Source organism: Salvelinus namaycush, chromosome 22, assembly GCF_016432855.1.
Source record: "Salvelinus namaycush isolate Seneca chromosome 22, SaNama_1.0, whole genome shotgun sequence".
NCBI classification, from domain to species: Eukaryota; Metazoa; Chordata; class Actinopteri; order Salmoniformes; family Salmonidae; genus Salvelinus; species Salvelinus namaycush.
Window position 1 is genome coordinate 24,553,643 of NC_052328.1, and position 21,912 is coordinate 24,575,554.

At 46.4% G+C, this 21,912-nt stretch overlaps 1 protein-coding gene across 1 annotated transcript in view; it reads left to right on the plus strand.

The window, feature by feature from the left end:
• Window positions 1-21,912, plus strand: part of LOC120017685 (protein bicaudal C homolog 1-A-like) — a 76,436-nt gene that overhangs the window by 48,050 nt on the left and 6,474 nt on the right. Inside the window, exons 6-20 of the mRNA XM_038960609.1 lie at window positions 292-345; window positions 3,411-3,593; window positions 6,641-6,892; window positions 7,667-7,798; window positions 8,889-9,078; window positions 9,853-9,996; window positions 10,134-10,321; window positions 10,444-10,585; window positions 11,532-11,703; window positions 12,012-12,171; window positions 12,300-12,339; window positions 12,444-12,616; window positions 12,843-13,005; window positions 14,123-14,286; window positions 15,085-15,199. Coding sequence (XP_038816537.1) covers window positions 292-345; window positions 3,411-3,593; window positions 6,641-6,892; window positions 7,667-7,798; window positions 8,889-9,078; window positions 9,853-9,996; window positions 10,134-10,321; window positions 10,444-10,585; window positions 11,532-11,703; window positions 12,012-12,171; window positions 12,300-12,339; window positions 12,444-12,616; window positions 12,843-13,005; window positions 14,123-14,286; window positions 15,085-15,199 — 2,272 coding nt within the window. The remainder of the gene's footprint in view (window positions 1-291; window positions 346-3,410; window positions 3,594-6,640; window positions 6,893-7,666; window positions 7,799-8,888; window positions 9,079-9,852; window positions 9,997-10,133; window positions 10,322-10,443; window positions 10,586-11,531; window positions 11,704-12,011; window positions 12,172-12,299; window positions 12,340-12,443; window positions 12,617-12,842; window positions 13,006-14,122; window positions 14,287-15,084; window positions 15,200-21,912) is intronic.

The window sequence follows — 21,912 nt, forward strand, 5'->3', positions numbered from 1 at the left end:
CCCCCCCTTCTACCTCTCACTCTACTGACAGCTACATTACTGAGGAAAAATGTACTTTCTATGCCTGTGATATGTGGTTGTCCCACCTAGCTATCTTAAGATGAATGGACTAACTGTAAATCGCTCTGGATAAGAGCGTCTGCTAAATGACAAAAATGTAAAGGAAACGATAATGATGGGTCTAAATGGACATTTTGCCTAAGGTTCTCTTTTCACGGCTTTAGATTCCAGTTTTGATGTAACGGTAATAGCTAAACTATAACAATGACTTCTGTCTGTCCATCTGAACAGGTGTCCATTGCAGGCCAGCCAGGAGGGGTAGAGGCAGCTCGATCCAAAATCAGGGTAAGTTGGATGTCATTTCTATGGAGGTCTCTCTGAGGTCTGAGCTATAGAACTCTGAACAGGCTGTTATTGTAAGCATGTGTCACTACAGTCATCCTTTAGTTGTCTTTTAACTGCATGTGTTAGCTGTGGAGCCTGTGAACTCTGTGGTAATGCTCTGGCCATAGCCCATGTGGAACAGGGTACAGAGCAAACGGTTCAAGCCCAGCACACAGTGCGTCTGGCTTGGTAGAGCTCCTGATCCATCTCAGAGGGAGGAGGGCCATTCCACTCGTGTGAGCCTCTGCGGTCCAGACCTTCCACTTGTTTCTCCGCCATCACAATTCTTTGCACGCACGTGCTCCCTCTCCGAGTGGACCAAGACAAATAAGCTGAGTGCGAGAGTGCACGAAGGAGTGTGTTTTCACAGACAACAGGGCGCAACCCAGTTCATGCACTTCCTTGATAAAAAAGTTAACAAATGGAATTTGGAAGTAGCATTTGAGGGTACCGTTGTTTTAGGAAGGGGTTTATAAAATAAGCTGTAATAGCCACATGATCTATTCTACCCTCCAAAAAACACGCAGCCAGCGGATGAGTGGGGCGGATCAAAGACCACTTTCCTCTGACATCCTGCCTGCTTCTGTCAGTCCAAGCAGGACTCCTCGCCTCCCGAAGCCAAACACCTAGCATCCATACTCTACCAGTCCACCCAATCACTTAGCACCCCTCGCCCCAAACAGCAGCCCAGCTACTACCCAAACCTGTACTCTGTCCTTACTCATGCCACTAAGTACAACTATTCACACCTGTAACCTTTGGCATATTCTTTTCATACTGCCCAACCATATGACAACATCTGTACAGACACCCCACATACGGTATTAACACCTACCCAGCTACCCTTAACCCAAACGTCCAACAACCCTCCACCCCTTCACCCAAATAAAAACCCTACTCTGCTTCGTACTGATGTTGGCTGCCATAAAAAAAATGGAAAATAAATGAATCGTCGCCACTTCGATATACACTATCCTCTAGCAGCAGGGTTTAGAGAAGACCTTTCATAGTTTGTTTGTTCCGGAGCAGCCTCTGTGCTGTTTTGGTTAACAGTACATGATCCTGGGTGGCCTCATCTGTCTTTGCCTGGGACCAAAACAATGATTGAATGGATTTGATGAGTTTTCCCTTCCCTGAAGTGCAGATGTGGAACATCCCTTGTTTGTGCCAGAACTTTGGTCTTCTAGCTGTTTTAAAGGGAAGGCTCAGATTGAGTTGTACCCTTAAACTTGATTGTGTGTAATGAACACTTTAGTCTGTATTTAGTCTTTGTGTAGTTGTTATTCAGTCTTCATACAATATCTGCCTTTCTGTCCTTTTGTCTGCAGGACTCATGCACACCTCCAGATTGAATACATATTAAGCTTAAAGTTGCCTGGAAGACCCGTTTTAAAAAGTTTATGGTAGTTCTATCTAAGCTGTTCTTCATTCAGAGCGCCTGGTTGGGCCATTCTGTTTGTCCCCTCTGTGTTTCCATACTCACTGACTCTGACTTTACAGTGGAACTCCTGCAACATGATATAAAACTAGGCCCAGAAACATATGGGATTAATCATGGGTGCATTTCTTTGGTTGGAGTAATTCATGCTGTTTGTCCTTCTCTGGCAGCCTAAGCTATGGCGCACTGCCCAAGACTGAGTGTTTGGATAAGTGTGTGTGTGTGTGTGTGTGTGTGTGTGTGTGTGTGTGTGTGTGTGTGTGTGTGTGTGTGTGTGTGTGTGTGTGTGTGTGTGTGTGTGTGTGTGTGTGTGTGTGTGTGTGTGTGTGTGTGTGTGTGTGTGTGTGTGTGTGTGTGTGTGTGCGCACATACATGAGTAGACTTATGTGTATGTATGAACTTGTCAGCAAAATCTCCTGGCCTCCATCTAGGCTGTTTGAATGACTGCTGTGATTTGAGTGATGGAGTCCACTTTTAGTCTCTGTTCTCTGTGATAGCTTGACTTGATGTATTATTTAGTGACTTTACCTTAACATTCACAGTCTGAGTATGAACAGACTGTCTAGGAGCAGACATGATCTGCTGCTACAGTGTTGTACTGTATGTTTAATCAGCTCCCAATGGAAGTCTGCTGTAGCATGTGTGTGATGAAGGGCGTAACGTCTCCGGTCCCTACTGAGTACTGGCACAGTTGAACCCATTGTGATAGACAGCAGTCAGTGGTTTTATTGAGTTAAAACATGTCTATGCCATGTTTGGCCACTCCCGGCTGAAGTGAGACATGTTATGTCTGTGTAGATGTGTACATGCCAACCCTATGTAAAGAGATCTCTCTCAACGTTTGCACTCCTACGTCTTTACTGTTTCACTATTCAAATGGACTCCATTACATACTACAGGGAAATTGCCTAAAGTTTGCACTTGTGGCAAAATGATAGTATGATGATGGTAATGGCAATAACTGTAGGCAGTGGTGGAAAAGGTACTCCGTTGTCATACTTGAGTAAAAGTCAATGCTGTACATCAAATTCCTTATATTAAAGCTGCATATGTATAAAATATATTTTGCAGCGGTTTAGATGGTACAACGATTCTCTACACTATACTATTTGAATTTTAGCAACCAGAAAATGTCAGTGATTTCTGCATAGTACACCTTTTAAGCAAACCAGACAGCACAATTTATTATTATTTATATATATTTTTTTGTAGGGGCACACTCCAATACTCAGACATTATTTACAAATGCAGTATTTGAGATTAGTGAGTCCGCCAGATCAGAGGCAGTAGGGATGGCAACAAGTTATATTGATAGGTGTTTGAATTGGACCATATTGCTGTTCTACCTGAGCATTTGAAATGTAACTAGTACTTTTTGGTGCCAGGGAAAATGTATGGGAGTAAAAAGTGCATCTTTTCTGTAGTGAGGTAAAAGTTGTCCAAAATATAAATAGTAAACCACAGATACCTCCAAAAAACAACTTAAGTAGTATTTTGACTTATTTACTTTACACCACTGACACCACTCGCCCTTTCTCGCCCTTTCTCTCTCTCTCTCTCTCTCTCTATTCATCTTTATCATTCTCAGGAGCTGCTCCCTCTGGTTCTGTCGTTTGAGCTGCCGGCCATCGTGCAGCCTGACCCAGGCTCCCCCACAGTGCAGCACATCTCCCAGACATACAACCTCACCGTCTCCTTCAAGCCCCCCACACGTCTCTATGGGACCACCGGAGTGGTCCGCGGCTCCCAGAACAACTCTAGTGCCGTCAAGGTGAGGCCCAGCAACACCCCTCACATCTACCCACAAACATACCACAGTACTTAGTGAACAGCAGGGGTTGGGGCCTAGTGGTTAGAGAAGTGGACTGCTGTGACCAGAGGGTTGCTTGGTCAGCTCCCTAGTGGGAATTACAGTACTGTTGCCTTTAAAACCAAGCACTGTTCTCTAGCCCATGAGCAAGTAAATGTCTAATATAAGTTGTCTGGCGCTCCCTCTCCTTCTCCCCTGGGCCTCAGAGCTGTGGCTGGTTCCCTGGAACCTTTCTCACTACTCAACCCAACACCCCCCACCCACCTAACACTGACCCACCCGCACTCTGACCTTCAGTACAACCCAGCCTAGGGGAGTTAGTGGACGGCGTCATTTTAACTTGGGATGCTGGCCAGATTGGGGCTGGGGTTTTGGGGGGAGTATGTATGCTATGTAGTGAGAGACCTTGCTCTGTAAAAGGGGTCTGCCAAAACCACTGTGGATTACTGTGCTGGCCTCAGGCTGGAGTTCCATTGGAAGGCCTTCTAATTCATCCAATAATTGTTTGCGGAGGCAGAGAATCAGACCATTCTGTTGGCTGCCAGGTGGCATTGAAAAACAGTGGTTTACTGTGGTGTAAACTATGGTTGAAATGTTGTTGGTTAACTAGCTCAGAGTGGACACTCTTTTCATTGGTTTTTCTTCCTGCTCTTTTGACATATTTGGATGTGCAAAATGAATCTCCTTTTTTACTGTGTTTTCCCTTCCCCCAGAGGGTAACTTTAGTTGAGAGTGCTGTCCACACAGTCACTCACTCACCTTTGCTAGCTCCTTTGAACAGAGTGTCTGGATATTTTTTTTAATTTTTAATTTCACCTTTATTTAACCAGGTAAGCTAGTTGAGAACAAGTTCTCATTTACAACTGCGACCTGGCCAAGATAAAGCAAAGCAGTGTGACACAAACAACAACACAGAGTTACACATGGAATAAACAAGCGTACAGTCAATAACACAATAGGGGAAAAAAGAAAGTCTAAATACAGTGTGTGCAAATGGCGTGAGGAGGTAAGGCAATAAATAGGCCATAGTAGCAAAGTAATTACAATTTAGCAAATTAACACCGGAATGATAGATGAGCAGATGGTGATGTGCAAGTAGAAATACTGGTGTGCAAAAGAGCAGAAAAGTAAATAAAACCAATATGGGGATGAGGTAGATTGGGTGGGCTATTTACAGATGGGCTATATACAGCTGCAGCGATCGGTTAGCTGATCAGATAGCTGATGTTTAAAGTTAGTGAGGGAAATATAAGTCTCCAGCTTCAGCGATTTTTGCAATTCATTCCAGTCATTGGCAGCAGAGAACTGGAAGATAAGGCGGAGCTTTACCTAGCATAGACTTATAGATGACCTGGAGCCAGTGGGTCTGGCGACGAATATGTAGCAAGGGCCAGCCGACTAGAGCATACAGGTCGCAGTGGTGGGAGGTATAAGGGGCTCCGGTGACAAAAAGGATGGCACTGTGATAGACTGCATCCAGTTTGCTGAGTAGAGTATTGGAAGCTATTTTGTAAATGACATCGCCGAAGTTGAGGATCGGTAAGATAGTCAGTTTTACGAGGGTATGTTTGGCGGCGTGAGTGAAGGAGGCTTTGTTGCGAAATAGGAAGCCGATTCTAGATTTAATTTTGGATTGGAGATGTTTAATATGAGTCTGGAAGGAGAGTTTACAGTCTAGCCAGACACCTAGGTATTTGTAGTTGTCCACATATTCTAAGTCAGAACCATCCAGAGTAGTGATGCTAGTCGGGCAGGCGGGTGCGGGCAGCGAACGGTTGAAAAGGATACATTTGGTTTTACTGCCGTTTTAAGAGCATTTGGAGGCCACAGAAGGAGTGTTGTATGGCATTGAAGCTCGTTTGGAGGTTAGCACAGTGTCCAACGAAGGGCCAGAAGTATACAGAATGGTGTCGTCTGCGTAGAGGTGAATCAGGGAATCACTCGCAGCAAGAGCGACATCGTTGATATATACAGAGAAAAGAGTCGGCCCGAGAATTGAACCCTGTGGTACCCCGATAGAGACTGCCAGAGGTCCGGACAACAGGCCCTCCAATTTGACACACTGAACTCTGTCTGAGAAGTAGTTGGTGAACCAGGCGAGGCAGTAATTTGAGAAACCAAGGCTGTTGAGTCTGCCGATAAGAATACAGTGATTGACAGAGTCGAAAGCCTTGGCCAGGTCGATGAAGACGGCTGCACAGTACTGTCTTTTATCGATGGCGGTTATGATATCGTTTAGTACCTTGAGTGTGGCTGAGGTGCACCCGTGACCAGCTCGAAAACCGTATTGCACAGTGGAGAAGGTACGGTGGGATTTGAAATGGTCAGTGATCTGTTTATTAACTTGGCTTTCGAAGACTTTAGAAAGGCAGGGCAAAATGGATGTAGGTCTATAACAGTTTGGGTCTAGAGTGTCACCCCCTTTGAAGAGGGGGATGACCGTGGCAGCTTTCCAATCTTTGGGGATCTCGGACGATACGAAAGAGAGGTTGAACAGACTGGTAATAGGGGTTGCAACAATGGCGGCGGATAATTGTAGAAAGAGAGGGTCCAGATTGTCTAGCCCAGCTGATTTGTACGGGTCCAGGTTTTGCAGCTCTTTCAGAACATCTGCTATCTGGATTTGGGTGAAGGAGAAGCTGGGGAGGCTTGGGCAAGTAGCTGCGGGGGGTGCGGAGCTGTTGGCCGGGGTTGGTGTAGCCAGGAGGAAAGCATGGCCAGCCGTAGGGAAATGCTTATTGAAATTCTCGATTATCGTGGATTTATCGGTGGTGACCTAGCCTCAGTGCAGTGGGCAGCTGGGAAGAGGTGCTCTTATTCTCCATGGACTTTACAGTGTCCAAAAACTTTTTGGAGTTAAAACAACAGGATGCACATTTCTGTTTTAAAAGGCTAGCCTTTGCTTTTGTCTGCACACTATAAGAAAATACTAATCTAAATATTGCTAGATTCTGCAGATTGACTGATTGTATTGATATATTTATTGATTGATTTTCATCTCATCCCAGAGAGGCACTGCCATATTGCTGGAGCACTTAGCGGGCAGCCTGGCCAGTGCCATCTCAGTCAGTACCCACCTGGACATCGCCCCCCAGCACCACCTCTTCATGATGGGCCGCAACGGCAGCAACATCAAGCACATCACCCAGAGGACAGGAGCCCAGATCCACTTCCCTGACCCCAACAGCCCCCAGAAGAAATCTACTGTCTACATCCAGGGAATCATCGAGTCTGTCTGCGTGGCGCGCCAGTACCTCATGGTATGTGTCCATGCTTGGTTTGTATAGATTAAGTAATTGCCTTGTTTCTGTTGGAGAATGACCCTGCATATGGATTGCATATGGAGTTTTATTGTGTTCTGACCCTGACCAAGACACTTTCAGCTATGTGGGTGTCTTGGTAAAATGTTATTCATTTAATTGTCTTTGGGTAAAAACAATTGCTGAGCAAGATGTCAAAGACATTACATTTAAAGATTTTGGCATCCTGATTAATGTAACATTAATCATAATATAAGGCAGCTATGCTAGTGTTGATGTCCTTTGTCTGTGGCAGTTTTGCCCAAAGACTCTTGAAAAATGCAGAAGTCCTTTTGTAAACATAACTTTTTCTGTCTGGTACGTGGGACACACAAGAAGAGGCCCCTCTGGTCTGCCTTGGGAGAACCGAGTCATTTGACGAGGAGATGAGCCTCCCCCACAGAGAGCCATGTTTAGACCATCGGACTGTAAATTACAGCTCCGGCCCGGCCTGTCACCACCAGCTTGGCCCAACTGGTTTAATTACACACAATGGGAAGGCCTCTATCGCTCAGCTGAATATAACGTAGGAATGAGGTTGTGGTGGGATCATGCAAAACAGGCTTTTTTGGTCAATTGTTTTGGAATTTCTCAAGTAGTGGTTTTTCAACTGAGCTTTCGCTCTTAATTGAAATGTCTGGTCAGGAAAAACTGTCCCTGTTGTATTCTATGAGTGTTAGTTCTGTAACAAGGGTCTGTTTCATGGAACGTGATGATGATGTGTGTGTTCCACAGGGCTGTCTACCGCTGGTGCTGATGTTTGACATTAAAGAAGACATCGAGGTGGAGCCCCAGTGTATCACCGCTCTGATGGAGCAGCTGGATGTCTTCATCAGCATCAAGCCCAAACCAAAGCAGCCCAGCAAGGTACCACACTAAACATGAACATCTAGTATGTTACAGTGGCCTTAACACAAATCCAGGAAGCAACTTTACCAGGGTAATGCTACAGCTAAGATCCAAGGTTTTTCTCCTGGCCCCGACTATAGTGCTGGGAAAAATCGATACAGTTACATAGAGCGATATTATTTTTGGACAATATATTGATATTTGACTCGAAGACTCTGGTATTTGTCATCCTATAGCTTGTTCTCATCTTCTTTTTAAATAGTGAGCCAACATGTTTTCAGCACTTTTATTTCCCTGACTGGTCAAAACTCGTTTTCTCATGCTCTCTCATCTCTCTGCAGCAGACATATGGTGAGCAATATGTTTGGAACATCAAATCACCGTAACAAATCACAATACATATCCTATCCTATCCTTGGCAATTCCCAGCCCTACCTAACTACAAAGCACCTTGCGTCATCAGCCAAATCCAAACAATATAGTAGGCACATCAAATTTGCTGGGCCCCAGCCTAACCACCTTCGCCAGGTGCCCTTTCCTCAGTGTGCCCGGCATGATGCCCAAACCCAGACAGGCCAGTGGGGAACGGTGGTGTGGTGCCAGTGTAAACGCAGCCCTACCCAGACCTCTCTTCTTTAACGAGGTGACACTACTAATCCAAACGGCCTTCCAAACACCGCTTTGCTTCTGGCTATTTGGCTACTCCATAAAGAAGGGTGTGGAGTCAGAAAAATCGTAACTGGACTCGATTTGGCAGGACCAACTTTGGCAAGTTTAGGACCACAGAAATGATTTGTGTGCATGTTCATTCTTTATTCCTCGCTGTTTTCTAAGCACTCTTAATGGTAATGCTGGAACTGGAGAAAGTTGAATATCCTTTCCAACTTCCAACTCTCTTTCTCACACATGAATTGAAATGAACCACTTTATAAAAAATGATGTTTTGACATTTTACTAATCCCTTTTTGATTCCACTGTTCATTCCATTAAAGAAAAAACAAATTACGTTGCTGAAGTGCATTTTATGCTGACAACAACCTGCCATTTCGTTTTCTCTTTTTTCCTCTGTCTCTCCATCTCTCTCTTTCTTCCACTCTCTCTTTCCCAGTCTGTGATCGTAAAGAGTGTGGAGCGGAATGCAGTGAACATGTATGAGGCCAGGAAGTTTCTGCTGGGTCTGGAAAGCAACGGGGTGTCATCAGCCCTGTCCCCCTCAACCATCGGCCCCTCCCCCACTCTCATCTGTCCCGTCGGCCTGGACATCCTGGCCTCAGCTGGCCTGGGGCTGAGCAGTCTGGGTAATGGAGTTCTCTTTACATCAGCCTCTTACACCATTATGAGAATTCTTTAAGAAAATCGATGGTGCCTTTCTACAAATGTACAAGGTCAACCCAAGGCCCTTTCCCACACACGTTTATAGATCAGTGATTGAAAAAGAGGCTTGAGTGTAATATGTAATCCAACTTTATTATCTTGTGAAAGGAGACAAAATTACAATAATGAATAAGAGACAAACCCCTTTACAGCAGAATGAATCATGAGTTCTCTATCATGGGATAAACTGTTGTGTGTAGGAGGTTTATGTCTGGAAACTGATCACATTGACAGTGCGAATGATTGTCTTGCTTAAGCCATCTCTTCCTGGGGTGTACAGTATGAACCCAAATGCCCATGGGTAAGATATGGGCCTCCACAGCTCGGCCTGTAGTTAATTACTACATCCCTCTCCATCAGATTACAGCTCAGCCTGCCAGAGAAATCCAAGCCTTATTTCTGGAGTCAAATGAGCCGTTTGTCAAACCCACAAACCTGTTTCAGTCTGCTTTGATATGTTTGGGTTGAAAGTAGCATAGTTTAGCATTAAGTTATTGACTGTGTTGAGTTATATTTTTCAAAGGCCCAGTTCTCTCAAATGTCTCTCTCTTATTTCAATCCTGACCACTGATATGAAAGGATTTGGTGAGTGATGGTGGTAGTATGCAATAATATCTATTACTGGTGTGGGAAGAAATGAATTGTAGAGTGATACTGTAATGAGACACAGTCTTATACTGTGTTTTTCTCTCCTCCAGGCCTCCTGGGGCCTTCAGCGCCCCATTCCCTCAGTAGCTCCCCGGCTCCTGTCCTCAACAGTCTGAACTCTTCCATGAGCCCCCTGCAGAACCCCCCGTCTCCCTCCCCCTCACTGTGGCCCAGCTCTCTCACCAGCACACAAGGTGAGTTAGTTGGCTGGTGCACAATCGCTCACGGTCTCACCCCTTGAGGTCTCACCTTGATCACAAATAGCTAGAAGGGATTGATATGATGAAAGTGTTACGATAACGCCGAAGGATTTCCTCCCTCATGTGTCCAGGCTTCTCGTCTCAGTTGATGATGCACCCTGTAGCCCAGGCCACTCTGAGCAGTATCCTGCTCTCTGGGGTCAAGGGGTACACCCAGAACACCCCCTCCCCTCCCCCCGGCCTCGCCCCCATCGACAAGCAGACCAACGGAGTCCCTGACTGCTCCAAAGGCCCCTGTACCCTGAATGGACATGTAAAGGTGGCGGATTTTTATAGACACATATTCACTAACTGTTACATTGAATGTATGTATACCTTGCCTATAGTGAGTATTCTGTATAGGGCTACATTGTGTGTGTGTGTGTGTGTGTTTGTGTGCAGCACCCTGGCTCAGTCTATGGAAGGATGTCCAGTGCATCTCTGGCAGACACGGTTCTGAACCCCAATCAGTGTGACTCAGTTCAGGAGGCCAGCGTACACAGTCAGTCAGAACCCCGCTCCAGCAAGTCCAACCAAGACGAAGGTAACACGTTCACACCGCACCTACAGACAACATGGAAATGTGTAACTCTTGTAGCTATACTTTAAAAAGGTTTATAATACTCAAAAGAAAGCCTTGGTATTTGGCCTTATTACCTGTAAGTGAATTTTTACCACAATATATTTGTCTTGTTCTTATACGTAGATCAATATGCGGTCCAGGTCCAATTCCTATTCAAACAACTTTTCTAAGGTTGCAACAGGGTGACATTGATGGCTGGTATTCCAGTGGTTGAGGTCCCTAATTTCCTGCATCTCTAACATGTGTGGTTTGAGTGTAGCCTGGCTCTCACACTCCTCACATTCCCGTGTTGTTGGAACTGGAGCTCAGTGGGCTCCCCAGCCTCCGCCTCCAGCCTGGCTGGTCACAGTAGTAACTGTTTCCTCTCCCTGACCTCCTCCTGTGTTCTCCATCCTGTTCCAACTGGCTCTGCTCCCCATAACCATCAAGCCCAGGGAGAAATAACCAAATAAAAGCATATCGAGGAGGCCTACACTCTCACACACACAGATCCTATTCTGCTGGCCGGGTTACTGCCTGGAAGAGTGGGAAAAGAAGAGAAAAGCTCCTTCATTAGACTGCTTCTGTTTTTTATTAACACCGGGGCCAACTGTACGTTTTAGCAGCTACATTTAGTCACGCTCAAGCCATCATGCAGAGTGACTTACAGGTGCAAACAATGTACTGAAATGTATACATGACAGACAATGGAAAGCTGAGCAACAAGGCACTCGAAAGAAAAGGTTGCTTTGGAAGAACAAAAACTTGGTTGTCAAGCACAGGGATTCTACAAGAATGTAAAGAGTATAATAGCACATACAGTCAGATATATAGCCTATTGACTAACTTCATTAACTCACGAAGGAAGGAATATAATATCCCACGTTACTGTTTCTTCACAAATGCTCTTTTACTTTCTCTCTGCCAGGCTCTGACACCTTTGTGGAAGTGGGCATGCCCAGAAGCCCATCTCATTCAGCCAATGGGAACGAGCTAAAACAGATGCTGGCTTCCTGTAAGACGTCAGGGAAACGGCATGCGGTGGAGCTCCTCCAGGGGACCAAGAACTCCCATCTCCAGTATGTCTGTCCAGAGCTACAGTAAGACTATAGATGTCCTCACTCTTTCATTCCTATGCCTCAAGGGTATGACAATACAACTAGAACTCATTCTGATTCACTGGGTATGACTCCCATACATTCATAGAATAGAAAATTAAAGAACTTTGTGACAACTGCTGATATACAAAGGGCTTTATAAAATATATTTGATTGGTTGGTAAGAAAATAATAGTAAATAGACTGTCCTGTATGTCTTGTCTGTGCTGAAAGCTTCTCTGTTGTGATGGGGTTTGTACCTTGCTAGCTTTCTAATATGATCATAGCTCTCTGTTGTCGTCCCCCCACAGCTCAGACTGCCTCCTGTCAGACCCAGAGTCGAGTGCTTCAGACGGCCCTGTGACAGATAAGAGGGCGCCGGGCAGTGAGCGGGCAGCAGAGAGGGCAGCACAGCAGAACGAAAGGGACAGGATCCGCTTGGCACCACATTCCTCCTTTGCCAACATGCAGGTACAACTAGAGGTATTCCAACTCCACTTTTCTCTCTCACATACACGCACTCACACATCAGCGGATGGCTCAAGTGAATTTGACAGGTAGAAAAACTGACACTGACCTTACTTTACTCTCTGTTTCAGGCGCTTGAATATGAACAGAAAAAACTGTTAGCAACCAAAGGTAAGTGTCAAACTTTCGGGCAGTTCCTGTCTAGTCTCAAGGGATACTGTGTTCATTTTTTTCAGACCTTTCTGGTAACAGGCTTTATCTGTGCCTGTGTCCAGCTATGTTGAAGAAGCCTGTTGTGACTGAGGTACGGACCCCAACTAACACGTGGAGTGGTCTGGGTTTTTCCAAGTCCATGCCAGCAGAGACCATCAAGGAGCTGCGCAGGGCCAACCACGTTTCCTACAAACCCACAATGAGTACCACCTACGAAGTAAACTCTGACTATGAGGTAAACACAAATGGACCACTCAACTGTTGAAGAAAATGTGTTTTTACTAACATACCTGATATGAAAGCTTATGTGAAGACTAATATGAAACATCATAATGAATACAAATAAAAAAAGATGAATCTGTAAAGCAAAAAAGTTAACTGAATTGAACCATTAATGAGAGCTTATAACTGCAGCACATGTATCTATCAGTAGGATCTGATATCCCCCTTCTCTCCTCCAGGGCTCCCCCCTGTCCCTGTCCCGCTCCGGCAGCAGAGAGGGCGTGGGCAACGGCAGTGACTCTGACAACTGGAGGGACAGGAATGGGGTTGGGAACGGTCTTGTCAACCACGCCGAATTCCCAGCGTCTGTTAGCAGTCCCAAGAGGAAGCAGAACAAATCTGGTGAGCTACCCAGCAGATATTTGTCTGAACTTTTTTTTTTTTTTATGAAATCAAAAGGAGAAGAGAAAGGGAAGAAAATCAACACACCCACTCAGTCAACTCTCTCAAAAGTGTTGATGAGAGAAAGTTATGATGATGACGTAAGAAAGAAAGGGAACAAAGTCTAACCTTGAACAGCAGATGCTGTGTGAAGATTGCCTTGTTCATTAAAATGTGTATAAGTGTGTGGGAGTAGATGTGTTTAAGTGTTCCTTCCTCCTACACACCTGCACTCAGCAAAGTTCAAGAGACCAGATACGTCTGTTCATTTCCAACTCATGTTCTTACCCTTGTATCAAATGATTTGTTATCATCAAAGCCAATCACTACCGGTAATGCTGTAGAGAAGCACACATTTATTCTACAGTATCTTGGCTTGTATTGCACACATTAAAGACAATCAAATGGCATACTTTTGCTTTAATAGATACAACTGTCTAAGTCACAACAACGTTTCAGCAGCAAGATGCGTAAGGGTTTATTTTATGTTGAATTAATCTATTTTTTTTTACAATGATAACTGTCTATGAAAATCTTCTTTTAATATTGACTGTCTGGGGCTCCTGAGTGGCGTAGTGGTCTAAGGCAATGCATCGCAGTTGCTAGCTGTGCCACTAGAGAACCTGGTTAGAGTCCAGGATCTGTCGCAGCCGGCCGCGACTGGGAGACCCATTGGCCCAGCGTCATCCAGGTTAGGGGAGGGTTTGGCTGGCAGGTATGTCCTGGTCCCATCGTGCTCTAGCGACTCCTGTGGCGGGTCGGGTGCATGACACGGTTGCCAGGTGTATGGTGTTTCCCCCGACACATTGGTGTTTACCTGGATGTGTTTCCGCTTAACGCGAAACACATCTGGGTTAAGTGGGCATTGTGTCAAGAAACAGTGCAGCTTGGTTGTGTTTCGGAGGACGCATGGCTCTCGACCTCTCCCGAGTCCGTACGGGAGTTGCAGCGATGAGACAAGACTGTAACTACCAATTGGGGAGAAAAGGTGGTAAAAGTAAAAAAACAAAACAATTGTCATTGAAAAAAACAAGTCATTGACTTGTCTCATCTTCCTGTGACTGCTTTTGACTGACAGCTGCGGAGCACTATCTGAGCAGCAGTAACTACATGGACTGTATCTCCTCGGTCACCGGGAGCAATGGCTGCAGTCTCCAGTCCTCTCTCAAAGGGTCGGACCTGCCGGAGCTGTTCAGCAAGCTGGGCCTGGGGAAATACACTGACGTGTTCCAACAACAGGAGGTACTGGCCTACAGCCGCCGTAGCAAAAAATTATAATAAATAAAATGTTTTTCGTGAACTAACATTCGCACGTAACTTTAAAAAAAATTTTTTTTACTAGCTGTGACTTTGCTGATAGTTGAGGAACCATGTACTTACTGTGATGTTGTTGACCCACCTAGCTATTTTAAGATTAACGCACTAACTGTGAGTCGCTGTGGATAAGAGCATCTGCTAAATGACTAAAATGTGAATGTAAAATGCAGCATGTGTTAACCACATTAACATAGGAGCAGGAGCCTTCATCCATCCCTGCTTGGCTGACTTCAGTATAATAGAGATATGCTACCCTAAGCGTTGGCTAGAATTTATGGATGGATGGGTCAGTCCTTTTTATGGTGGTATTCAACTTTTTAGCTGCCTATTGCAGCTAGGCTAAGCTTTTTAGCAACATATTATGCAGTGGACTTCATGGGCTAGTGACTAGACTTATATTTATATCCAACTAATAGCTTTATTGATATTAGAGCACATGGCAAATATTTGATAAGGGATGGGCATTAGTTATTTTATGTTGTAATGGGGGATTTTATTGTAAAAAATATATATATTTATTATAGTGTATAGCAGGGATCATCGACTCGATTTCTTCTTGAGTGGATGATTTTCTGGTGTTTTTCGTATTCTTTTTTTGCTCAGAAAACTTGGGTGGGTCAAATAAAATCCCAAATGTTTCTAATACCGCCAGTTGGGGAACCCTGGTGTATAGTGTGAAGTGGCATAATAAAGATATTGACTGTGAACATGCACTCTTTTCAGATCGATCTCCAGACCTTCCTCACTCTGACAGACCAGGACCTGAAAGAGCTGGGCATCACCACATTCGGAGCACGCAGGAAAATGCTGCTTGCCATCTCGGGTGTGAATGACTATGGTAATGTACAAACGTGTGTGTGTGTGTGTGTATGAGCGTGTGTGTGAACCCAGTTCCAATGACGTGTGAGATCAGGCTGGTCCTGCTGGGCTGTATGTGGTGATAATAGCTCCTGTCAGAAGTCTGTCAGAAGTGTCGGGCCGTGCCAGAACCTCTCCTGATGGCGGCAGTGTGAAATTGACTTCTATTTTCATTAGGCCTCTATTGTCTGGCACTGCCACTTGCCTGAGTGGCAGCCAGTCTGACAGCCAGCGAGCTGATGGGCCGTGGTACAACTATAGCCAGGCCCCATAGCTGAACATTCATTGCAATCAATCTCTACTGCCATCCATTGGTTTCAGTAGTCAGTGGTGCAAGTCGTGTTTTTCTTTTTGGCTGACAGAGAGGAGCTCAGATCCTCTCATACTGTTCCAAGGCAACGAATGCCCCACATGTTTGTTGTGACATGAACTAATCCTTGTTTATAAATGCAGAACTACAGGAGTAATAATTTTCCTCAACCAGGAGTGAACATGATTCAATGAAGTGGCATTTTGATTGAATATATAAAAATTCCTGTAGAATAGGACTTAGAACATGTTTTGTACCATCGCAGGTATGATCATTTAATGGTTTTGTGGTATTGTATTAGAGAGAAGGGATCATATCTATATCAAAGTTTGCTGCTCATTTTTGTAGTGTGTCTTACTAATGCAGCAGGGGGTCATGTTGAGGTTGGAAGAGGGAGGTAGACTGTCTTACTGATGCAGTAGGGGGTCATGTTGAGGTTGGAAGAGGGAGGTAGACTGTCTTACTGATGCAGTAGGGGGTCATGTTGAGGTTGGAAGAGGGAGGTAGTCTGTCTTACTGATGCAGTAGGGGGTCATGTTGAGGTTGGAAGAGGGAGGTAGTGTGTCTTACTGATGCAGTAGGGGGTCATGTTGAGGTTGGAAGAGGGAGGTAGTCTGTCTTACTGATGCAGTAGGGGGTCATGTTGAGGTTGGAAGAGGGAGGTAGTCTGTCTTACTAATGCAGTAGGGGGTCATATTGAGGTTGGAAGAGGGAGGTAGTGTGTCTTACTGATGCAGTAGGGGGTCATGTTGAGGTTGGAAGAGGGAGGTAGACTGTCTTACTGATGCAGTAGGGGGTCATGTTGAGGTGGGAAGAGGGAGGTAGACTGTCTTACTGATGCAGTAGGGGGTCATGTTGAGGTTGGAAGAGGGAGGTAGACTGTCTTACTGATGCAGTAGGGGGTCATGTTGAGGTTGGAAGAGGGAGGCAGTCTGTCTTACTGATGCAGTAGGGGGTCATGTTGAGGTTGGAAGAGGGAGGCAGTCTGTCTTACTGATGCAGTAGGGGGTCATGTTGAGGTTGGAAGAGGGAGGTAGACTGTCTTACTGATGCAGTAGGGGGTCATGTTGAGGTTGGAAGAGGGAGGTAGACTGTCTTACTGATGCAGTAGGGGGTCATGTTGAGGTTGGAAGAGGGAGGTAGACTGTCTTACTGATGCAGTAGGGGGTCATGTTGAGGTTGGAAGAGGGAGGTAGACTGTCTTACTGATGCAGTAGGGGGTCATGTTGAGGTTGGAAGAGGGAGGTAGTCTGTCTTACTGATGCAGTAGGGGGTCATGTTGAGGTTGGAAGAGGGAGGTAGTGTGTCTTACTGATGCAGTAGGGGGTCATGTTGAGGTTGGAAGAGGGAGGTAGTCTGTCTTACTGATGCAGTAGGGGGTCATGTTGAGGTTGGAAGAGGGAGGTAGTCTGTCTTACTAATGCAGTAGGGGGTCATGTTGAGGTTGGAAGAGGGAGGTAGTGTGTCTTACTGATGCAGTAGGGGGTCATGTTAAGGTTGGAAGAGGGAGGTAGTCTGTCTTACTGATGCAGTAGGGGGTCATGTTGAGGTTGGAAGAGGGAGGTAGACTGTCTTACTGATGCAGTAGGGGGTCATGTTGAGGTTGGAAGAGGGAGGTAGACTGTCTTACTGATGCAGTAGGGGGTCATGTTGAGGTTGGAAGAGGGAGGTAGTCTGTCTTACTGATGCAGTAGGGGGTCATGTTGAGGTTGGAAAAGGGAGGTAGACTGTCTTACTGATGCAGCAGGGGGTCATGTTGGAAGAGGGAGGTAGACTGTCTTACTAATGCAGTAGGGGGTCATGTTGAGGTTGGAAGAGGGAGGTAGACTGTCTTACTAATGCAGTAGGGGGTCATGTTGAGGTTGGAAGAGGGAGGTAGACTGTCTTACTAATGCAGTAGGGGGTCATGTTGAGGTTGGAAGAGGGAGGTAGACTGTCTTACTAATGCAGCAGGGGGTCATGTTGAGGTTGGAAGAGGGAGGTAGACTGTCTTACTAATGCAGTAGGGGGTCATGTTGAGGTTGGAAGAGGGAGGTAGACTGTCTTACTGATGCAGTAGGGGGTCATGTTGAGGTTGGAAGAGGGAGGTAGACTGTCTTACTGATGCAGTAGGGGGTCATGTTGAGGTTGGAAGAGGGAGGTAGTCTGTCTTACTGATGCAGTAGGGGGTCATGTTGAGGTTGGAAAAGGGAGGTAGACTGTCTTACTGATGCAGTAGGGGGTCATGTTGAGGTTGGAAGAGGGAGGTAGACTGTCTTACTGATGCAGTAGGGGGTCATGTTGAGGTTGGAAGAGGGAGGTAGACTGTCTTACTGATGCAGTAGGGGGTCATGTTGAGGTTGTAAGAGGGAGGTAGTCTGTCTTACTGATGCAGTAGGGGGTCATGTTGAGGTTGGAAGAGGGAGGTAGACAGTCTTACTGATGCAGTAGGGGGTCATGTTGAGGTTGGAAGAGGGAGGTAGACTGTCTTACTGATGCAGTAGGGGGTCTTGTTGAGGTTGGAAGAGGGATGTAGACTGTCTTACTGATGCAGTAGGGGGTCATGTTGAGGTTGGAAGAGGGAGGTAGACTGTCTTACTGATGCAGCAGGGGGTCATGTTGGAAGAGGGAGGTAGACTGTCTTACTAATGCAGTAGGGGGTCATGTTGAGGTTGGAAGAGGGAGTTAGACTGTCTTACTAATGCAGTAGGGGGTCATGTTGAGGTTGGAAGAGGGAGGTAGACTGTCTTACTGATGCAGTAGGGGGTCATGTTGAGGTTGGAAGAGGGAGGTAGTCTGTCTTACTGATGCAGTAGGGGGTCATGTTGAGGTTGGAAGAGGGAGGTAGACTGTCTTACTGATGCAGCAGGGGGTCATGTTGGAAGAGGGAGGTAGACTGTCTTACTAATGCAGTAGGGGGTCATGTTGAGGTTGGAAGAGGGAGTTAGACTGTCTTACTAATGCAGTAGGGGGTCATGTTGAGGTTGGAAGAGGGAGGTAGACTGTCTTACTGATGCAGTAGGGGGTCATGTTGAGGTTGGAAGAGGGAGGTAGTCTGTCTTACTAATGCAGTAGGGGGTCATGTTGAGGTTGGAAGAGGGAGGTAGACTGTCTTACTAATGCAGCAGGGGGTCATGTTGAGGTTGGAAGAGGGAGGTAGACTGTCTTACTAATGCAGTAGGGGGTCATGTTGAGGTTGGAAGAGGGAGGTAGACTGTCTTACTGATGCAGTAGGGGGTCATGTTGAGGTTGGAAGAGGGAGGTAGACTGTCTTACTGATGCAGTAGGGGGTCATGTTGAGGTTGGAAGAGGGAGGTAGTCTGTCTTACTGATGCAGTAGGGGGTCATGTTGAGGTTGGAAAAGGGAGGTAGACTGTCTTACTGATGCAGTAGGGGGTCATGTTGAGGTTGGAAGAGGGAGGTAGACTGTCTTACTGATGCAGTAGGGGGTCATGTTGAGGTTGGAAGAGGGAGGTAGACTGTCTTACTGATGCAGTAGGGGGTCATGTTGAGGTTGTAAGAGGGAGGTAGTCTGTCTTACTGATGCAGTAGGGGGTCATGTTGAGGTTGGAAGAGGGAGGTAGACAGTCTTACTGATGCAGTAGGGGGTCATGTTGAGGTTGGAAGAGGGAGGTAGACTGTCTTACTGATGCAGTAGGGGGTCTTGTTGAGGTTGGAAGAGGGATGTAGACTGTCTTACTGATGCAGTAGGGGGTCATGTTGAGGTTGGAAGAGGGAGGTAGACTGTCTTACTGATGCAGCAGGGGGTCATGTTGGAAGAGGGAGGTAGACTGTCTTACTAATGCAGTAGGGGGTCATGTTGAGGTTGGAAGAGGGAGGTAGACTGTCTTACTAATGCAGTAGGGGGTCATGTTGAGGTTGGAAGAGGGAGGTAGACTGTCTTACTGATGCAGTAGGGGGTCATGTTGAGGTTGGAAGAGGGAGGTAGACTGTCTTACTGATGCAGTAGGGGGTCATGTTGAGGTTGGAAGAGGGAGGTAGTCTGTCTTACTGATGCAGTAGGGGGTCATGTTGAGGTTGGAAAAGGGAGGTAGACTGTCTTACTGATGCAGCAGGGGGTCATGTTGGAAGAGGGAGGTAGACTGTCTTACTAATGCAGTAGGGGGTCATGTTGAGGTTGGAAGAGGGAGGTAGACTGTCTTACTAATGCAGTAGGGGGTCATGTTGAGGTTGGAAGAGGGAGGTAGACTGTCTTACTAATGCAGTAGGGGGTCATGTTGAGGTTGGAAGAGGGAGGTAGACTGTCTTACTAATGCAGCAGGGGGTCATGTTGAGGTTGGAAGAGGGAGGTAGACTGTCTTACTAATGCAGTAGGGGGTCATGTTGAGGTTGGAAGAGGGAGGTAGACTGTCTTACTGATGCAGTAGGGGGTCATGTTGAGGTTGGAAGAGGGAGGTAGACTGTCTTACTGATGCAGTAGGGGGTCATGTTGAGGTTGGAAGAGGGAGGTAGTCTGTCTTACTGATGCAGTAGGGGGTCATGTTGAGGTTGGAAAAGGGAGGTAGACTGTCTTACTGATGCAGTAGGGGGTCATGTTGAGGTTGGAAGAGGGAGGTAGACTGTCTTACTGATGCAGTAGGGGGTCATGTTGAGGTTGGAAGAGGGAGGTAGACTGTCTTACTGATGCAGTAGGGGGTCATGTTGAGGTTGTAAGAGGGAGGTAGTCTGTCTTACTGATGCAGTAGGGGGTCATGTTGAGGTTGGAAGAGGGAGGTAGACAGTCTTACTGATGCAGTAGGGGGTCATGTTGAGGTTGGAAGAGGGAGGTAGACTGTCTTACTGATGCAGTAGGGGGTCTTGTTGAGGTTGGAAGAGGGATGTAGACTGTCTTACTGATGCAGTAGGGGGTCATGTTGAGGTTGGAAGAGGGAGGTAGACTGTCTTACTGATGCAGCAGGGGGTCATGTTGGAAGAGGGAGGTAGACTGTCTTACTAATGCAGTAGGGGGTCATGTTGAGGTTGGAAGAGGGAGGTAGACTGTCTTACTAATGCAGTAGGGGGTCATGTTGAGGTTGGAAGAGGGAGGTAGACTGTCTTACTGATGCAGTAGGGGGTCATGTTGAGGTTGGAAGAGGGAGGTAGTCTGTCTTACTGATGCAGTAGGGGGTCATGTTGAGGTTGGAAGAGGGAGGTAGACTGTCTTACTGATGCAGCAGGGGGTCATGTTGGAAGAGGGAGGTAGACTGTCTTACTAATGCAGTAGGGGGTCATGTTGAGGTTGGAAGAGGGAGTTAGACTGTCTTACTAATGCAGTAGGGGGTCATGTTGAGGTTGGAAGAGGGAGGTAGACTGTCTTACTGATGCAGTAGGGGGTCATGTTGAGGTTGGAAGAGGGAGGTAGTCTGTCTTACTAATGCAGTAGGGGGTCATGTTGAGGTTGGAAGAGGGAGGTAGACTGTCTTACTAATGCAGCAGGGGGTCATGTTGAGGTTGGAAGAGGGAGGTAGACTGTCTTACTAATGCAGTAGGGGGTCATGTTGAGGTTGGAAGAGGGAGGTAGACTGTCTTACTGATGCAGTAGGGGGTCATGTTGAGGTTGGAAGAGGGAGGTAGACTGTCTTACTGATGCAGTAGGGGGTCATGTTGAGGTTGGAAGAGGGAGGTAGTCTGTCTTACTGATGCAGTAGGGGGTCATGTTGAGGTTGGAAAAGGGAGGTAGACTGTCTTACTGATGCAGTAGGGGGTCATGTTGAGGTTGGAAGAGGGAGGTAGACTGTCTTACTGATGCAGTAGGGGGTCATGTTGAGGTTGGAAGAGGGAGGTAGACTGTCTTACTGATGCAGTAGGGGGTCATGTTGAGGTTGTAAGAGGGAGGTAGTCTGTCTTACTGATGCAGTAGGGGGTCATGTTGAGGTTGAAAGAGGGAGGTAGACTGTCTTACTGATGCAGTAGGGGGTCTTGTTGAGGTTGGAAGAGGGATGTAGACTGTCTTACTGATGCAGTAGGGGGTCATGTTGAGGTTGGAAGAGGGAGGTAGACTGTCTTACTGATGCAGCAGGGGGTCATGTTGGAAGAGGGAGGTAGACTGTCTTACTAATGCAGTAGGGGGTCATGTTGAGGTTGGAAGAGGGAGTTAGACTGTCTTACTAATGCAGTAGGGGGTCATGTTGAGGTTGGAAGAGGGAGGTAGACTGTCTTACTGATGCAGTAGGGGGTCATGTTGAGGTTGGAAGAGGGAGGTAGTCTGTCTTACTGATGCAGTAGGGGGTCATGTTGAGGTTGGAAGAGGGAGGTAGACTGTCTTACTGATGCAGCAGGGGGTCATGTTGGAAGAGGGAGGTAGACTGTCTTACTAATGCAGTAGGGGGTCATGTTGAGGTTGGAAGAGGGAGTTAGACTGTCTTACTAATGCAGTAGGGGGTCATGTTGAGGTTGGAAGAGGG